Genomic DNA, 16,453 nt, shown 5'->3' on the forward strand with positions numbered 1-16,453 from the left:
CACCAGAGAAGGGGAGACACTCGTGTCCAGGATCCACAGATAATGTGATTGAAATAAGGTTTCCTGTCTGAGCCTGACTCTGGGACTCAGAGTCAGGCTGTGACTGCCGGGCTGCTGGTCCTGTGGACAGCAGTCACCTGTGTGAGGAAATTGACATCCTTGAGAGAAAGGGAAGCGGGAGACAGAGGCTGGAATGTGTGTTGGGTGAGAGGAGGGCTTCTAGGGGGCAAACAGCAATAGGCTGGAAACAAGAAAGGCAGTCGGGTACGTGGTCCCCAGAATGAGATGCAAGCCTTCCCCAGTAGAGGAGGGCCATTCCCCTGCTAAAACCTCCAAATAAGCTCTCAAGAAGGTGGGCGCTAAGCTGAGCCGTGTGGCCTCAGTGTACCCACAGGCTACGGATCTGGCGTTCCGTGTGCTATGCGGGAAGGGGGTTGGGATTACTACATGTTCTCTCCATTTATCCTGAACAAGCCCGGGTCTCACCCAGTCCTCTGGCCCATACCTGGGTCAGGTGAGGTGGGGAGTGGGGAGGGAGGGAAGCCACGTCCCAACAGGCTCACCATAAATCTCCAGCACTGGGGCATCTGCCCTGTTCTGGATTCTCGCAGGGACAGAGCCAGTCCTGAGTCCCAGCCCACCTACCTGGCGCCCGACCCCCTGCCTCCCTCCAGCCAGTCCCCTGAAGGGCTGTTGTCCCTGCTTCTCACAACAGTCGGGTCCCACCACATCCCTTACTCTGAGCGCCACCACTAAGCCACTGTGTCTCTCTGCCAGTCCTAGTGGGGAGCACAGGGGGCTGTGGGACAGGGAGTCACACAGCCATGAGATGCCCCTCCCCACCCCAGAGGATCGGAATTTCTGGAGCAAAAGCTATGCATGCTCTGAGTACAGCAAAGGGAAGCTGAATGCCTCCCCAGTGGGAAAGGAATTCATAATAAAGATGACAGTGATAATTAGCAATGACTGTCAAGGGGCTGAGTGGCTTTCTCTCTGAGGTGTGTCTTCCTTCTCCCCTGACCCTGCTTCCCAAACAGAGCAAGCCCTCTTCACACCTATTAGGGCCATGCTAAGCACCAAGGCCTTCCAAACACTAAGGCACGAGTTGCGTTGAATCTTTATATTTCTTGATTTTGGGGGATCGGGGATACCCTTGAGAATTTGATGGAAGCTATAACTCCTTCCTTAGGGAAAAAAAATTGTGTGTGCAGCTCTTCACAAATTTTGCACACAATTTCAATGAATTCTCAAAGTCCTTAAAACCCACCCGTGAACTCTTAAGGGGTCAATGAAATCTTAATTCGGTCCGTCACTCAAACATCTCTTAAGTGTCGGGTAATAAATAGGTGTGTGTTTCCATCTGCAGTCTACTTCATTGGGGTTGCACATCACAATCGCCTACAAAAATGCACAGCTGTGTCCTAGCACAAGTCTCAACACTGGCGCGCACTGGAATCCCCTGGAGAGCCGTTTGCCAAATTCTGTTGGCAAAGCCTCACCTCAGACCAATTAACTGAGAACCTCTAGGGTGGGACCCAGGCATCCCCAGGCGATTCCAATGGGCGGCTGAGGACAAAAACCACAGTCCTAGAAAATCCAAACATGCTTTTTAAAAGTCCCCCAGGTGGCTGTGATGCACACCGCAGGGTGGCTCATTCATTCATTCATTCATTCATTCAATCAATCAATGTCTAGTGAGTATCTATTAAGTACCAGGCCTTGGGCGGGGCATCAGGGCCAGAACAGAGGCTAAGAAATCACAGTCTCTGCCCTCACCAAGCTTGCATTCTGGCCGAGGGAACTGGCAGTAAATAACCAATACGTAATTCATTAATGTCACAGGAAACATCAATTAGGAAGTGGCATGAAGAATACTGGAAGGATCTTCTTGGGGAGGTTGGGGGAGGCTCCCTGCGAGAGGGACACTTAGGCTGAGATCTCAAGACTGAGGAAGGATGAGGGGCCACAGAAGAGCATCCAGGTGGGAGCAGCCAGTACAAAGGCCCTGTGGCAGGTAACAGCTCAGAATGAGAGCGTGGCCAGCCTGGCTGGGCAGCCAGGTGAGGAAGGGCTAAGAGTGTGGTGTTCATCGGGGAAGGGAGACCAGAAGAGGCAGGGCCTTGCAGACCTGGCAAAGAACTGAGGTTAAACTCCTGACTGTGGTCTTCTCTCTCATCCTCACAGCCACCTCGGCAAGGAGGCAGAGGTGCCGAGACGAAGAGACACAGCTTTTAAGGGGCTCGGCAGGGGCATGCACCCAGGCCTCCGCCAGATCCAGTGGCTGGCAAGCGGAGGCCACAGGCCCCTCAGAGAGGCCCCCGGGAAGGTGTTCTCACCCCGTCTGGCCACAAGCCCCTTTCCTGAGTGACCCACCCCCTCCGGGCCAGGCCCCCTCCAGTGTGACTGGTGCTGGGACAGCATTGTTCTCCCTCCCTCCCTGCCCCCCGCCTCACAGACCCCATCACCATGGGAACTGAGCCAGCCAATCAGAACACCCAGTTTTCAAAGGGCAGCCTTATAAATTGAGTCACCTCCCCCCAGACAGGCCACAAGCACCATTCAGAGGCCTCCCAGGGCCCCCTCCTCCTGGATAAACCAATTCCTTTGCCCCCCATTTTCCTCAAGGGAGAAAAGGGGGAGTCTTCTGCCCAGAATGCTCAGGGACAAGTGCGGAGCCTAGAGTCACCCAGCTTAGCGCTCCAAACCCACACGCAGCCACACCATGCAGGAGCGACTGAGGAGCCCCTGAGAGTTTCGTGTAGTAACCTGGGGAACGCCTGGAGCAGCGAGAGCCATGCGTTGGGCACGCGACACCCCAGCCTGGAGCAATGCAGTCTCGCCAGCCTGCTGAGCAGCGGGTACTCGGGCGACGAGGAGAACAGTGAGGTCAGCTTAGTGGGCAGTCATCGGACCATCCGGCTGAACAAAAGGCCCAACCCCCAGGTGCCCGTCACGCAGAACAGCCAGGTGTCCTACGCATACTCCCCCAGCCACTTAAAGAGCCAGCGGTCCAGCCAGGCCCGCAGCGCCAAGCACCCTGGAGGGGAAGAGTGAGCCCAGCCTGCCGTGCGGCGGCGGCAGCAGCAGCAGCCTGCCCAGCCTCAGCTTCGTCAGCCTGGGCAGCAGCGCTCTGACCTTCCAGGTGAGCAGCGGGCTGTTCTCTACCCCCAGCAGCCTTCCCTCCACCCAGGCCAGCAGCCGCCAGAGCATCGGGCTGGACAGCGGCGAGCAAAGTGGGCCAAGGAGCAGCACTAGTGTCGCGGAGGACAAGAAGGAAATCGACAAGAAAAACAGCAACACGGTGGCCAAGGGCGAGCAGCCTGCCCCGACCCCCGAGCCCCTCCAGGAGCTAGGGCCCCTCGAGAAACTGCAGGCGTGAGGGCCCAGCAGACCCGGATTTCACCCAGAGTGTTTATCGCCATAACAAGCAGGAAAGGCGTTTGAACAGGGCGCACTGGTTGGGTCAAAAAACATCGACGGACAGTCCCATGTGCGGCAGCAACCGTCAGCAGGCAGGTCACAAGTGGCGAGAACTTCTGAGGCTGAGCACCGCCTACACCGGGACCATCCGTACTGAGAAGCATCGTAGGTAAGAAGAGCCGTAGTATCAAGGCCACCGACGCGGGGACCCCCACCCGAGTCAAAGCTGCCAGTGGTAACGACATCAGTACGAGAACCTCAGCAACGGGCGTCCGTAACAAGACCCACCCACGACGAAACCATCTGGAGTGGACGCTGTCGTGGTGGGACCGCTCGCACTGACACCAGGCTCAGCCGTGGTGACCACCGTTGATCTGCGGCGAGTGCCGGCTATATTAAGAACTGCCGAGACTTAAGACACTTCCGTGAGGAAGCCATCCTGAATGAGGAGCACCATCCACAGCCAACACCCGCCATGACAAGCTCAGGAGAAGCAGGTGCCAACCGTGGCTGGGACCGCCCCCACCGAGACCCATCCGGAGTGCGCGACAGACGTGGGCAGCCGCGTGCACAGGGAGCTCGGTCCCTGCCAAGCTCTGTGGCACGCGCTGTCCGCGGGAGCGCCGGCGGGAGGGCGCAGTGCACGGGGAGCACCCCCGTGCCTGCCAGCACCCCCGGGAGCACAGCCCGCAGTGACCGTCCCCAGGGGAGGCCCGCCAGGGGAGGTCACGTGCCACCCGCCCACAGGGAGCCGCGCCTCGAGAGAACACTGGGGAGGGCTGTGACTCGGGAGCCCATCCCCGAAGAGCACCACCCAGGGGAGCTTTGAACGCTTCCTTTTTGAGCACCGTCTCTGGGCAGCTTCCACCCAGAACCTTCCCAGGAGCAAAGGCTCCCTGACGCCCCCGCTCATGTCTCCGTGTGGGTCAGAGGCGGCGGAGAGACAAGAAGGGCTGCCAGGAGCGTGCTTTGTTCAGAGGGTTGAGACAGTGCTTCCTGTGGCAGGACGATGCCATGGTAAGTGCTTAATGGTGACAGAGCCCGCCCAGCCAGGAAGAGCCGCGACGGGGAAGCTCTGGGCCATTCGGCCAACATCCCTAGGTGGATGGAAGGGCCGCAGTCTCTGCCCCTCCTTTCTCAGGACATGAAGCCCCTCCCTGGCTGATCCCACGGACTCGGGGCAGTGAGTGGGCCTGCAAAGGGGAAGGGCCAGAGACGGCCGTGAAGACATCCACTAGGAACCAGAAGGAAAGCAGAGGGGGCACCGAAGACAATAAAGGTGTCTGGAGAGGCCATCTGTGTGTGGTCTGTGTGTGCAATCCCGGCCTGGGTCTCGGGGGGGCCGGGCGCGGGGTGGGGGGCACGAACACGGTTCGGGTACCCACTCTACCACTCCTGAGCTGGCCATCTGGGCAAGGCACTTAACACTTTCAGAGCCTCAGTTTCCTCATCTGGAAAATGGGGGGCAGCAACCCCTATTTCATACACAGGATGGTTATGCGGATTACATGAATATATATACCAGGGACTAGCAAGTGATAGGCACGAAAGAAATGCTTTTGTTCCCCTTTCCTTGCTTATCTGTTAAAATGGGCACAGTGGTTTCTGTCTTCACTCACAGGCACCGAGAGGATCATTGAGAAAAGGTTATTGGCAAAAAACAAGAAAAGGCACAGCCATGGCATCTGCTAGGAGGCGAGATGTCCCAGCAGAGGGGTTGGCAGTTGAGGAAGGGGTGACTGGTTCTGGGTGCGAGGGCGCCACGTGTCTGGCCTGGTGAGTCTCCTCTCAGCCACGAGCACCTCTTTTGAGCACATTCTCCCCGACTCCCTCCAGGCAGAGTTGCTGAGCAGGGCCTGGCCCATGACCCAGGGCAGACACCCCTGCATCGGGTATCTTAGTCCTGTGGGGTGGCTGAGGCAAAATGCCGTAAACCAGCGCTCGCAAACAGCAGAAACGTGTGGTTCACAGTTCCAGGGGCTGGGAAGACCGAGATGGAGGAGCCCGCGGATCAGGTGTCCGGCGAGGGCACGCTTGCTCACGCGCAGCCATCTGCGCCCGCAGCCTCGCGAGGCGGACGGGCCTTGTATGGGGCGCTGATCCCACTCGTGGGGGCTCCACCCCAACACCAGCCACCTCCCGAAGGCCCCTCCCACCTCCTGACACCGTCACACTGGGGGGACAGGCTTTAATGTACGAATTTTAGGGGGACACAAACAGTCCGTGGCACCACGTGAGCCCCTGTCTTCGGCAGGCACAGCTCTGGGGGACATTGGGCCATGTCATCTCCCCGTTCTCTGCCCCTCCCACTTCCCCTGCTGCCCTAGCCCAGAGGAGAAAGGTGAGCTCACAGAAGCACACCGGGGCCCTCAGCCTGGAAGCCGCCGGCTCCTCAGACGCACGATGGCCAAAACTGAGTTCACCGCTGTCCCCTGCCCGCCCCTTCCTCCCGTGTCTCCTCTCAGCAGATGGCATCATGGCACCAAGGGCGTCCAAGCCGGGCCCCTGGACGTCACTTTGAGTCTCACTCTGCCTGAGCCCTGTGTCTCATCGGTCCCTGCACACCTCTCCACCACCACCGCTGCCATCCCATCCCCGTCCCCGTCCCTTAGAGCAGCCGTCCTCAACCCCAGCTGCACACTACAATGGCGGGGAGGAGAAGGACATTTACAGGATATGTATGTGCAGGCTTCTCCCGGCAACCTGGACTGGGCATCAATGCTTTACGACGTGCCCCAGGGGTGACAGTGTTCACAGCAGGATTGAGAAATGTCCCCGCCCTTGACCTTGCTCTCCTGGGATCCACTTGCAACTCTGGGGTCAAAATCAGCAGGGGATGCAGTATAAAAGCTGGGGCTGGGGCTGTGGAAACAGGAGAGCTTGCGTCTCATCTAAAGAGAGGACAGACGCCCAGAATTCTGTGGAAAATCTCCCAGTTTTTATATACTGGCCACACATTCAAATTCCTTAAAAAAAAAAAAGAAAAGAAAAGAAAAGAAAAGAAAGAAACTATAAGGCAAATGAAAACATTTCTGAGGGCAGGGTCATGCCTATATGCCTAGTTCTCTAAACAGAAGAACAGAGCTATCTTTCTGGAACAAAAATCTGCTTATATCCCTCAATTGCTTAAAAACTTCTGATATTTTCCCACTGTCCAAAGCACTGGGCACAGCATTCAGGGCTCTTCACGAACTGGTCCAGTATGTTTTCCCTGCCTCACCTCCTGACACTTCCTCCCACGCACCATCTCAAACCTGCTTTATATTCTAACCCGATTTCCAGCCTCGGTGCTTTTGCACGTGCGGTTCTCTCCGCCTGGCAAAATTTAGACATGGCAAAATTGACCTTCATAGTGTACAGTTTTATGATTTTTTACAAACATATAGAGTCATGTGTCCACTGTCACAGTCAGAATACCAAATAGCTCCGTCATTCCCAAAATCCCCTCGTACCCCTTGCTAGTAATCCCTCCCCCAACCTCAGCAACCACGAACCAGTTTTCTGACCCTATAGTTTTCCAGAACGTCATACACATGGAATCACATGGTATGTAGCCTTCTGAGTCTGCCTGCCTCCACTTAGCATGATGCATTTGAGATTCACCCTTTTTTTTATGTCTATTGCTGAGTAGTGTTCCACAGTGTCTCGGTTCTCTGGCCGGAAGGCATTTGGGTTGTTTCAAGTTTGGGCAGATTATGAAGCTGCTATAGACATTCATGTGCAGGTTTTTGTGTGAGCATAAGTTTCTCATTTTACTTGGATAAATACCTAGGAGTGGGCTTGTTGGGTAGTGTGATGTGTTTAACTTCATAAGAAACTTCCAAATCCTCGTCTGATGATACCATAAAGTTGCCAGCACTTTGTATCAGTCACTTTGGGTTTTTTGTTTTAACCATACATGCAGGTGCTTTGCATCAGTCTCCCATTATTAACGCCATTTTACATACGGGGAGACCGAGGCACAGAGAGGCTAACTCTGCGGAAGTAAATGGCAGGGCAGGGATTTGAGCCTGGGAAGCCTTGCCCCAGAGTCCATGATCTTAACTCTTAACCTCTTTACCCTCCTTCTGTGCTTGAGCCACTTGGGGCCCCAGCATACCCAGGCAACAGGCCACAGCCATACGCAGAGCCCCTACTCAGCCGTCCCTCCTCTCAGGCCTGCGAGCAGCACGCCTCTCACTTCCTGCCCGGGCGTGCAAGCGCCCACCTCCCTGGGGGGAGGAGCCGCTCCCCAGCCCTCTCTGCACCCCCCATGCCCACTTCTGTGTCAGTGACATCAGTGATGGCACAGATGGATGAATGAATGAGTAAGCACATGCATGAATGGCTGCAGCAGAAGAAGAGAGCTGGGTCCTCCCAGGCCTGCTCTCCAGTGCCCACAGCCCACTGTCCAAAAACGAAGGCGGCTCAGGATCCAAAGGTGGAATAATGCTCCATGTGCATGCCCGCCAGCCCCAGGGCCACTCCATCCTTCCCTCGCTGTGGGCCCCCCAGATACATCTCAGCCCGGCTCTCTCCCCCTCCTGCACGGAGCACCCAGCAAGCACCTGGAGTGAGGACCATTTTTCAAGCCGGCGCGGTGATTTTTTTCTTTCCTGTCCACTAGCTCAGCGTTCGGGGTGGCAGCGGGGCTGGAATGATGGGTTGGCTGCAGGCACCGGCTCCTGAATTATTAACTGGGCTGGGCAGAGAGTTGCTTACAAATGCTGTCCGTCCAGCGAACCCAGCAGCCCGTGGACTTCGCACAGGCCTGGAGCGGGAGGGCAGGAAAGAGGGATGTGGCCAGCGGACCTTGAGGATTCAGCTTAATGAATCGGGGGCCTCTCCTCCCGAGCGCTCCCTTGGCCTCCATGCTCCGCCCGGACAGGAGCTCATCCTTCCCGCTGCCTTCATACGACTCGACATCTCCCTTCTTCCCGTTAGAGCCAGTGGGAGAGACAGATCTGAGTCGAGGCTTGCCGAATTCTCCTTCAGGGGCTCATCACGGGCAAGGAGACAGGAGCAGGGTGTCTAGGTTGGGTCCCTAGAAGCAGCACCTGAGATGGGGATTCCTGGCCGAGTGATTGAGGGCATGTTGCCAGGAGAAGCAGAGCAAGGCAAGCAGCATGGGGAAGGGACGGCGCTAAGCAGCGGCATGGTCTCAGCAAGACACTGGCCTCAGCCTGATCCCACCGGGAGCTCTGGGGTGTGACCTGTACCACAGAGGGGATTCCACCCCGGGTCGGGAGAACATACCCTCCCAGGCGAAATGGCTCCCATCCAGCCAAGAGCAGTTCTCCAGAGAAGGGGCAGCTGTGAGCCCCCAGCAGCAACTCTGGCCAGGCAGTCCAAGGTGGTATGGTGGCTCCACAAAGTGATCAGGAGCCCAGCTCCCTCCAGCTCTCCTCTCCACCATCCTGGGATGATCTTGTGATTTGCTCTGACCAACAGAAAGCGGCAGAAGTGATGCTCTGCAGTTCTGCGCCCAGGCTTTAAGATCTGCAGCTTCTCCTCCCACATTCTTCAACCTCTGCAACCATCATGAGAATAAGCCTGGGCTAGCTGGTTAATCAGTGGTCCCCAACCTTTTTGGCACCAGGGACTGGTTTCATGGAAGACAATTCTTCCATGCATTGGAGGAGGGAGCTCAGGCGGTGATGGTGAGGGCTAGGGAGTGGCTATAAATACAGATGAAGCTTCCCTTGCTCACTCGCTCGCCGCTCACCTCTTGCTACGTGGCCTCGTTCCTAACAGGCCACAGACTGGTACCAGTCCATGGCCTGGGTGTTGGGGACCACAAGGTCAAATGATGAAAAAACACATGACACGAGGTCCCAGTTCCCCCGGCTATCCTTTTCAAGGTCATCATAAGCCAGCCAGCCCCAGACGGCCTGCCAGCTGACCACAGACAACAGACAAGCCCAGCTAGGATCAGAGGAGCTGACCCAGGCCAGAAGAGCCACCAACTGAGCCCAGCCCAAACTGCTGAACTTGGCTCCTGAGCTAAATAAGAGGTGGTCATTTTAAGCCACTATGTTTGGGGATAATTGTTACACAGCCAAAGCTAACTGATAATGCTCTGATGACTCTCCCTTGCTCTCAGGGTAAAGTGAAAAATTCTCACCAGGACCACCAAGGACCTGGCCTTTGATGACTGCTATGGATTGGATATGGTTTGTTTGTCTCCACACGGATCCCCAGTGTGGCAGTGTGAGGAGGTGGGGCCTAGTGGGAGGTGCTGGGTCATGGGGGCACATGGATGGCTTGGTGCCACTCTCCGGGAGTGAGTTCCCACTCCAGCAAGGCTCGATTCATTCCTTTGGGAATAGATTAGTTCCCTTGGGTTTTACAAAGCCAGGATGTCCCTCCAGTTTCTGTCTCTTTTTACATGCCCACTCCCCTTTCCCCTTCTCCACCATGTTACAGCATGAAAGTCCTTGCTAGAATTCAGGGCCATGCCTCTGAACCACCAAGCCTGCAAAACCATGACCTAAATAAGCCTCTTTTGTTTATAAATTACTCAGTCTCAGGCATTCTGTTGTTGCAACACAAAATGGACTAAGACAATGACCACCCTGGCCTCATCACAAACCACACTCCTCTCACTCCCAGCAATACTCTCATTTCCTCAGACCTGCTCACCCCAGAGCATTGCACCAGCAGCTCCCTGCCCGGCACACACTCCACCCCTTTCATCTGGTTGCTTCCGACTCTTCCATCAGAGCCCAACTCCCTGCCACTTCCCTGCGAAGGCTTCCCTGCCCACCTGGCTAGACCCAGTCCCCCTGAATACACTCTCAGAGCACCGTGTCCCTCCCTCCCATGGCACTTAATTGCAGTTGTAACTTCACATTTCTATGTGTGATTCTTTGATTAAGGTCTCCTCTCCTGTGAGCCTTGAACCCACAAGGCCAGAGACTGTGTCTACTTTGCCCCCCATGGTGTCCCCAGAAACACCCCCTTTCACAGTAGATGCATCATTGTGTCCCCAGCATCTAGAACCATGCCTTGCACACAGTAGGGGCTGAGTAATGAAGGAATGAGCTGAATCTGAGAATTGCCAAGGCTATCCAATGGAAACTAGTCAAATTTTGATTGTAAAGTTAGTTCTTAACACACAAAGTGTGATTAAATGAGAGCCAATGGAGATTGGACTTATCACATGCACACACCCAAGTATGCCACCTTGATGAGTTCCAAAGGTCGTGAAAGTGACTGTCAACAGACCTATCTTTTAGGTCCACTAGGAGTCCCTAGAGCCAACTGCTCTCCTCAATAAATTGTTAGCTGTGGTTTTTGAAAACCCACCCAGAATCCCTTTCTCTGATGCAAACCCTTCACATACACGTCACATTAACCCACGTGAGCACAGGGTGGCCTCATTCCATTCCAGTGGGCAACAGAACAGCCTTTGGGTTCAGAATCCCCAGACTCGAGTCTCGGATCTGACACATACCAGCGTGTGCCCTGGAACATGCGTCTTAACCAATTTTTCTAATCCTCAATGTCATTGTTTATAAAAACGGGGATCACAAGGCACCTCCTAGGGCTGTGAGGAGCAAACGGGATCACTTGCACAAAGCACTTGGCTCAGTGCACATAGCAGGCAACCAATGGTGGCCATTGTTACCGTGGCTCCCACACTGACACGAATCTCCTCAAAGGCAATTATTTGCCTGCCAAAGAAGATGGAGTGGAATGTTAGTTGAATGAAGAAATGAGAACTTGAAAAGCAACGAAGGAATTGAGCTCATTCATTCATTCAGCGTTCACCGGGTGCATGGCCCGGTGTCCCGGATGGTGGAGAACTAAGTAAGAATCAGATGCCATTTCTGCCCCCAGGCCTGGGCCGTAAATCCAAAAGCAACAGCCCATAGGAGATGTCACTTAAGGATCCATACCGCCAGCTCCTGAGATCTGGGTCCCATTCCCGCCTGGCAGTGAGCAGCTGGAGCTGAGTCTCATGTGTGCTTGGCCCAGAGGCCTTGGAATTACAGCCTTGATCTAGAGGGAGAAGCGGGCAGGGAAGCAGAGCAGTGAGCGGGAAGGTGCAGCTCCAAGGAGGCAGGAGCACTGCGTGGGGGCACCTCATCCAGTGTGGGGGGTGGGGGGAGAAGACAGGCTCTGCTTCCACACCAGACGCACGCAGTCACAATGGGGAGGTCAGTCCCCACCTCCGAATACCGTCGCATTGGGGGTTAGGGCTGCAACATTTGAATTTGAGGGGGGACACAATAGGTCCATGGTGATGATTATTTCCCATTTGTTTTTCTTAACAAAACACTGTTCCAACAAAACATGTCTATATGTTTAGATTTATCCCAGGGGCCACCAGTCTGAGACCTCCCCTCTAATAAGTCTGGCCTGTGAAGCTGGTTCCCATGGAGACTCACTGACCTCTTACCCCTGATTGGCAGGATCAGGTTGAGCTGGCAACTCCACAAAAGAGGTGGCAGGGGAGGGTGTCCTGCGCGGAAGCCACCCACATGCTCACTCCTGTCGCCTCCAGAAAACAGATGTAATGAACAAACAGACACGCGAGGGCAGCTTGAGACTGGATGGGCCTCAGAAACATGGTGATGTTATAAAACAGGGTGACACACAACCACAGCGTCCTGAGGATTACACCAGAAAACAAGAACTACCAAGTTCTCCCTCCACACAGCAGTCCCACGATCTTTCTAAACAAATCTGAGGCTGCTTAAACCTCCAGTGGCTCCCCATTGCTCTCAGGGTAGGGTCCAAATGCAAATGCCTTAACTTGACTTTAAGGCCTTCTGAGACCCAGCACACATGTTCCCCGTTCCCATATATTAATAGTCCCTGTCCTTCTCTCTCCACTGGGGCTTTTTACACACTGTTCTCTCTACCTGAAACACCTCTATTCCCTTCTCTTTTTGCTTACCTCTCTCTGTAAGACTCAATGCAGGTGTCCCCTCCACCAGAAAGCCTTCCCTGATTACACCTCCCACTGAATTTAGATGCCCATTCCCCTTACTCTTGCTGGACCACCTGCTCATTCATATTTTTGTCCAAGTCACCCCCGATGGTAATTGTCCTTTTCCTTCACCGTTCTCTCCTCTGGCAGGACACACCCCAGTGCCTCAGCACAGAGCAGGAAGCAATGAGTGTGTGCTGACGTAAGGAAAGAGGGAGGTCTGAAAATGGAACGGACCGCCAGCCTAAAAATGCTTTGGGACATAGTTCTCCCACGAAGCCAAGGCCTCAGTGTCTGCTCAAGGTCCCTTCCATCACTTGGCTCTCAAAGAGTCTCAGTCAGTTGAAAGGTGGCAGACTCATACTCAGAGAGGCATAGAATTTACCAGTGATCACGCAGCAACACATGGGCAAAACGGCAACAAAAACTCGAGTCAGACTTCTGCCCTGGTGCTGGCTCTTACTACTCCCCAGATGTCCCCTTCCCCGTGGAAGAGTCAGGAAAAAATCAAGGTGACGGGGCTGGTGGCAGTGGTGGGGAGGATGGACACAGAAGGTATTTTCTCTTCTAGGTCTTCATGGGAATCTGCCCCATGAATTATTCATCGGGAAATCGGCTTGAGGTAGTGTCTTAGTCTTAATTTTCAACTCCCCTAATGCTGGCCGGTTCTCTGCTGAAAACCTCTCAATTATTAATGTCTCTAAAACAATATTTGTTTTCTCTGCATCTAGCAACAAGAGGAGGTCTCATAGCTAGTGATCCTGCCCTGGAATTCCCGGAGAGAGGCCCGCCTTGCTGAGGAGGCATTTCAAATGGCTCCGGGGTGTGTTAGGCTGTAGCCGCCAGACCGAGAACACCGAGCCCTGGTGAGACGGGCATTTAAAGTCTCCCTCCTACCTGGAACTCCCAGGACAAAAGACACTACAATAATAAATAGCAAAAGCAACTACAATGAATTAGGCTCTTATGTGCTAAGCGTGAGTCTAAACACTTCACTTTTACTTATTTAATTCTTACAAAAAACTCCGTAGGGTAAGATTTATATTCCCATTTTACAGTTAGGAAAAGTGAGACTCAGAGAGGCCCAATCTTTCACCACAGTCCCACAGCCTATAGGTGACAACGGGTGTGGACTCAATTCTGTACGACTCCATGGCCAGCACATTCTCCTCCTTGACCCAGCAGTGTTGTCTGGGATCTTAATTGCATCATGAGGGATGTGAAGTAGATGCGAGGAAGAACTTTCTAGAAGCCTATTTTATTACTCTTAAAGAGCACGTGAAGCGAGGCATTGCTGGACGGGAGAAAAGAATGACACCAAATTCTGGAGGTGGGGGCAGTGGCGCTCCAGGAAGCTGGGAGCCCCCGTGCGGGACTGCTTTCCTTCATCACAGCGCAGCCTGTGGCCGTTACAGGGAGCAGGGGCAGAAGACAATCCCCTTAAGCAGTGACAAGGCTTCTGTGTGCCCCTGCGACCCTCAGGCTCCACCATGGACAAGGGCCCGGGGTGGTGGTGCTGGTGTCTGGCGGAACAAAGGGACCCAGGCTTCAGAGTCAGGCCAGCCTGGGAGTGCGTCCCAGCTGAGCCACCTGGAACCAGTCCCTCGACCTCTCTGAGCTCAGCCTCACTTTGCATTCCTGTGAAATGGGGTAACGCCAGCCCTCCCTCATCCTCTGAGAGAATGCCCATGAACAGCCCAGTGCGCGACCAACAAATGCCAGCCTCCCTGTCCCTTCTCTGGGCCAGCGAGGGGCTGACGTTTCCCAAAAAGACTTGCTGAAGAGTAAGGGGAAGCACAGAAAGGAAACAGAGACTACGGCTCCCTCCCAAGGCTCTGCGTTTGCTAGAGGGAAAATCTCCTCAAACAGCTGACAGGGAAAGAGGATGCCGAGAAAAAGGAGCGGCTTCCTGTGGGGACACAGCATCTCTCAGGGGACACGGCCGGCGCCCAGTGGAGCCTCCTCGCGGGCCAGGGCCAGACCCGCTTCTCGCGGAGTCCCCGCCCCTCGGGACGCCAGCGCATGCTCCCTGTCCGCGCCCCCGTCAGCTTCCCGCGCCTCGCAGCCAACTGGCTTTCCCGCTCCCCCGTGGAGCGACGCGGACGCCGCCCGGCTCCCGCTCGAGTCCCTACTCCAGCTCGGAGCCGCAGCATTCCAAAGTCTGATTGGCCCAGCTCACTGTCCGGTATACCGCCTGGGCCAATCAGATGGGCCGGGGGCGGGTCCCCGAGTACAACGGTGGCCTAGGCGCTACCTGCGGGTGGGCGAGGGTGGAACGTGGGCGCGGCGGGCAGCCTCCAAGAGGGACTCCATAACCCGCTGCCTGGTGTTGTGCCCTTATGTGGTCCTCCGCCCCCTTGAATGTGAGCTAGGCCCAGTCACTCACTTCTAATGAGTAGGACATTGCAAAAGTGACGGGATGTCACTTCCAAGATGAGGCTAGAGACTCCAGCGCCCCTGTTTCTGGCCTTCTCTTGTCTCTCTCGCTTTCTCAGTGCTCAGGTGACAGAAGCCAGCTGCCACGTTGTGAGCTTCCCATGAAGAGGCCCACGTGGCAAGGAACCAATGTCTCTAGACAACAGCCACCGCTGGCTTAGGCACCCAGGTGGGGGATACCGCCATTCCTGGGATGAGAAAGGCCAGAGCGGGGCCAGGGAGGGTGATGGACTCAGTCTCGGACCAGTCAAGAAAGAATTGCCCTGGCGACCTCCGTGTGGACATGGCAGAAACCATGCACCCCCGCTGTCTTAGATCTGGTGCCCTGGAAACAGATTCTGAGACAGGGTTAAGTGACGGGGTAGGGGCGTTCTCAGAAGCTCACTCCATGAGGAAGGCAGGAAGGCGGGATGCCGCCAGAGGAGAAGCTGGCCTGCAGTGTGGTTGCAACAGGGCTGCTGCCAGCCCCACCTTGCATCCTGGTTGGCCGTGGCTGCCCTGGGAAGGGCCAACCCTTGGGCAGAGCAGGGCCCAGTGGTCCAGGGCAGATCCTAGACAGTGTGGCTGTGAGGGGCAGCTGTGACTGCAGCAGCCTGTAGTCCCAGCAGCCGAGGGCGCCAGCCCTGAAGAAGCCATTTGGGTGAAGCCCCTGCCCTGTTTCCAATTTGTGTCCCACTCTGGCCCCGTGGAGGGCTGCGGGCTGTGTCAGGCAGTCCCCAGCTCGTTCCCTCCCTGGCACCAGAGAGGCACTGAGAGGCCCGCATGCTCCTCGCTCTCTAGCTCTGCCTGCTGTTCCCACCGAGCAGCTCCTTCTAATGTATTTTTTATAAAAAGAGCTGGGTTTTCCTTTGATGTAAACACCCGAAGCAATTAGAGCCTCTTGTTACCACAATTCCTGTTTGGTGGCTGATCTCCACAGCATGGGGACAAGTGTCACCATCAGGGCCATAAAAACCTATTGCAGGGGGTTTCCAGGATCCCAAGGGCTGGACAAGTTCACTCCCTCGAGGGTCTCTCATGCCCCACATCTGATTCATTAGCAAATCCTATCGGATCTACCTTCAAGATAAATCCAGAACTCGACTTCTCACCACTTCCTCCGCCACCCTGGTCCAAGCCCGCAGCATCTCACCTGACTCGCGGCAGCTGCCTCCTCGCTGTCTCCCGGCTCCTAACCACCCCTGGCCCTCTGCAGTGCCTGCTCAGCACAGCAGCCAGACTGAGAAGTTAAACCCTAAGGCAGATGATGTCGCTCCTCTGCTCCCACCTCACTCTGAGAAAAAGCCCATGCAACAGCCTTTCTGAGCTCATTTCTCCTTCCCCCAACCCCCACTCATTCTGCTCCCATCACATCGCCCTCCTTCAATCTCGCCAGGCACATTCCTGCCCCAGGCCCTTTGCCCTTGCTGTCTGTCCACCCTGTCATACTCTTACCCCCTTGCCTCCCTCAGATCTCCACTCACATGTCACCTGTTTCTCGAGGCTTTCCCTGACCACCCTATTGGAGCTTACAGCCCCTCAGCAGCTCGCCCTCCCCGGATTCACTGCCCCCTTCACGAATTCACACCTGACATGTCATATATTTTCCTAGTTATTTTATTCATTGTTTGTCTTTCCCACTAAACTCCACAGGGGCAGAGATTTCTGCCTGTTTTGTTCAGTGACTAGAATGCAACCTCA

General features: G+C 55.2%; 1 protein-coding gene and 1 long non-coding RNA gene across 2 annotated transcripts in view; one reads left to right on the forward strand and one right to left on the reverse strand.

The window, feature by feature from the left end:
• LOC105879696 (uncharacterized) overlaps nt 1-16,453 on the reverse strand; it is a 79,222-nt gene that overhangs the window by 50,575 nt on the left and 12,194 nt on the right. The gene's annotated exons all lie outside the window — the stretch shown is intronic.
• C19H16orf82 (chromosome 19 C16orf82 homolog) lies at nt 2,404-3,291 on the forward strand (the record flags this gene model as incomplete). Its single annotated transcript, XM_012780097.2, is given in 1 exon segment — nt 2,404-3,291. A coding segment is annotated over 1 exon segment (651 nt), but the record flags the coding sequence as incomplete, so codon positions are not given.

This window comes from Microcebus murinus, chromosome 19 (assembly GCF_040939455.1).
Source record: "Microcebus murinus isolate Inina chromosome 19, M.murinus_Inina_mat1.0, whole genome shotgun sequence".
Lineage (NCBI taxonomy): Eukaryota > Metazoa > Chordata > Mammalia > Primates > Cheirogaleidae > Microcebus > Microcebus murinus.